The following is a 1,018-nucleotide window of genomic DNA, read 5'->3' as shown; positions in this document are numbered from 1 at the left end:
CCTGTAGTACGCTTTGGTGATTGTTTGACCCTGTGGTGCGTACTCGTGGTGTACCACACCGCGGGAGTCAAAGAAAACAGTCAGCATCACTTTGACGTTGCTGCGCACTTGGCGGGCCTTCTTTGGTCTTGGTGACATGGAATGCTTCCACTGTAACGACTGGGATTTGGTTTCCGGGTCGTACCCGTACACCCAAGACTCGTCACCAGTGATTATGGTGTTCATGAAGTCCACTGTTTGTGGAGTCCAGCATGTCCTGTGAGACTTCAACACGGAGTTCCTTTTGCTCCGTCGTAAGCAGCTTCGGCACGAATTTCACCGCCACTCTCTTCATCGCCAAATCTTCAGTCATAATGGAATGTTCCGAAAAAGTGCTGATGCCCACCTCTTCCGCAATTTCTCGGATAGTCACACGATGGTTCCGCATCACCATAGCGTTCACTTTGGCAATGACCTGGTCATTTCGGCATGTTGATGGCCGACCGGAGCGTGGCTCGCTCTCCACCGTTGTGCGGCCGTCTTTAAACTGTTTGTACCACTCCTTAATCTGTGTGATGCCCATAGCATCATCACCGAAAGCCGTCTGAATCTTCTGAATGGTTTCCACCTGGCTGTCGCCCAGTTTCTGGCAAAATTTGATGCAGTAGCGCTGCTCCAGTCGTTCCGTCATTTTCCTTGCAATGAAAAACCGACGAGAGCACTACACACTACCTCACTCAATGGCTGCTTGCCAACAACTGACGCAATCAACAAGCGGGAAAAAATTCACGCATGCGCACGAAGGTTCAAGGTCGGCTCATGCAAGCATGCTTGATTAAAATCCATCAGGTTATCGCAAAAAAAAATAAGTCGGATACTTTTCTCACAGGCCTCGTACATTTACAACAACATAAATATTAGTAGTGTAAAAATTCACATATTAAAAACATAGATACAAATAGGCAGACATATATATACATCTAAATTAAAACTAAAATTTACTTTAATAAATGTAATTAAGAGTTTCTTCTCAGTGAAA

General features: G+C 45.7%; 1 protein-coding gene across 1 annotated transcript; it reads right to left on the bottom strand.

Moving 5' to 3' along the window:
• Positions 1-202: 202 nt before the first annotated feature.
• On the bottom strand, positions 203-670 carry LOC106477887 (putative uncharacterized protein FLJ37770). The gene has a single exon (XM_013938407.1). It carries the CDS (start codon positions 668-670, stop codon positions 203-205), a length of 468 nt encoding a protein of 155 aa, XP_013793861.1.
• Between the last annotated feature and the right edge of the window lie 348 nt (positions 671-1,018).

The sequence above is a fragment of the Limulus polyphemus genome, unplaced genomic scaffold, assembly GCF_000517525.1.
Source record: "Limulus polyphemus unplaced genomic scaffold, Limulus_polyphemus-2.1.2 Scaffold90867, whole genome shotgun sequence".
In the NCBI taxonomy this organism is placed as follows: domain Eukaryota; kingdom Metazoa; phylum Arthropoda; class Merostomata; order Xiphosura; family Limulidae; genus Limulus; species Limulus polyphemus.
This window is presented reverse-complemented; position numbering and strand designations above follow the sequence as displayed.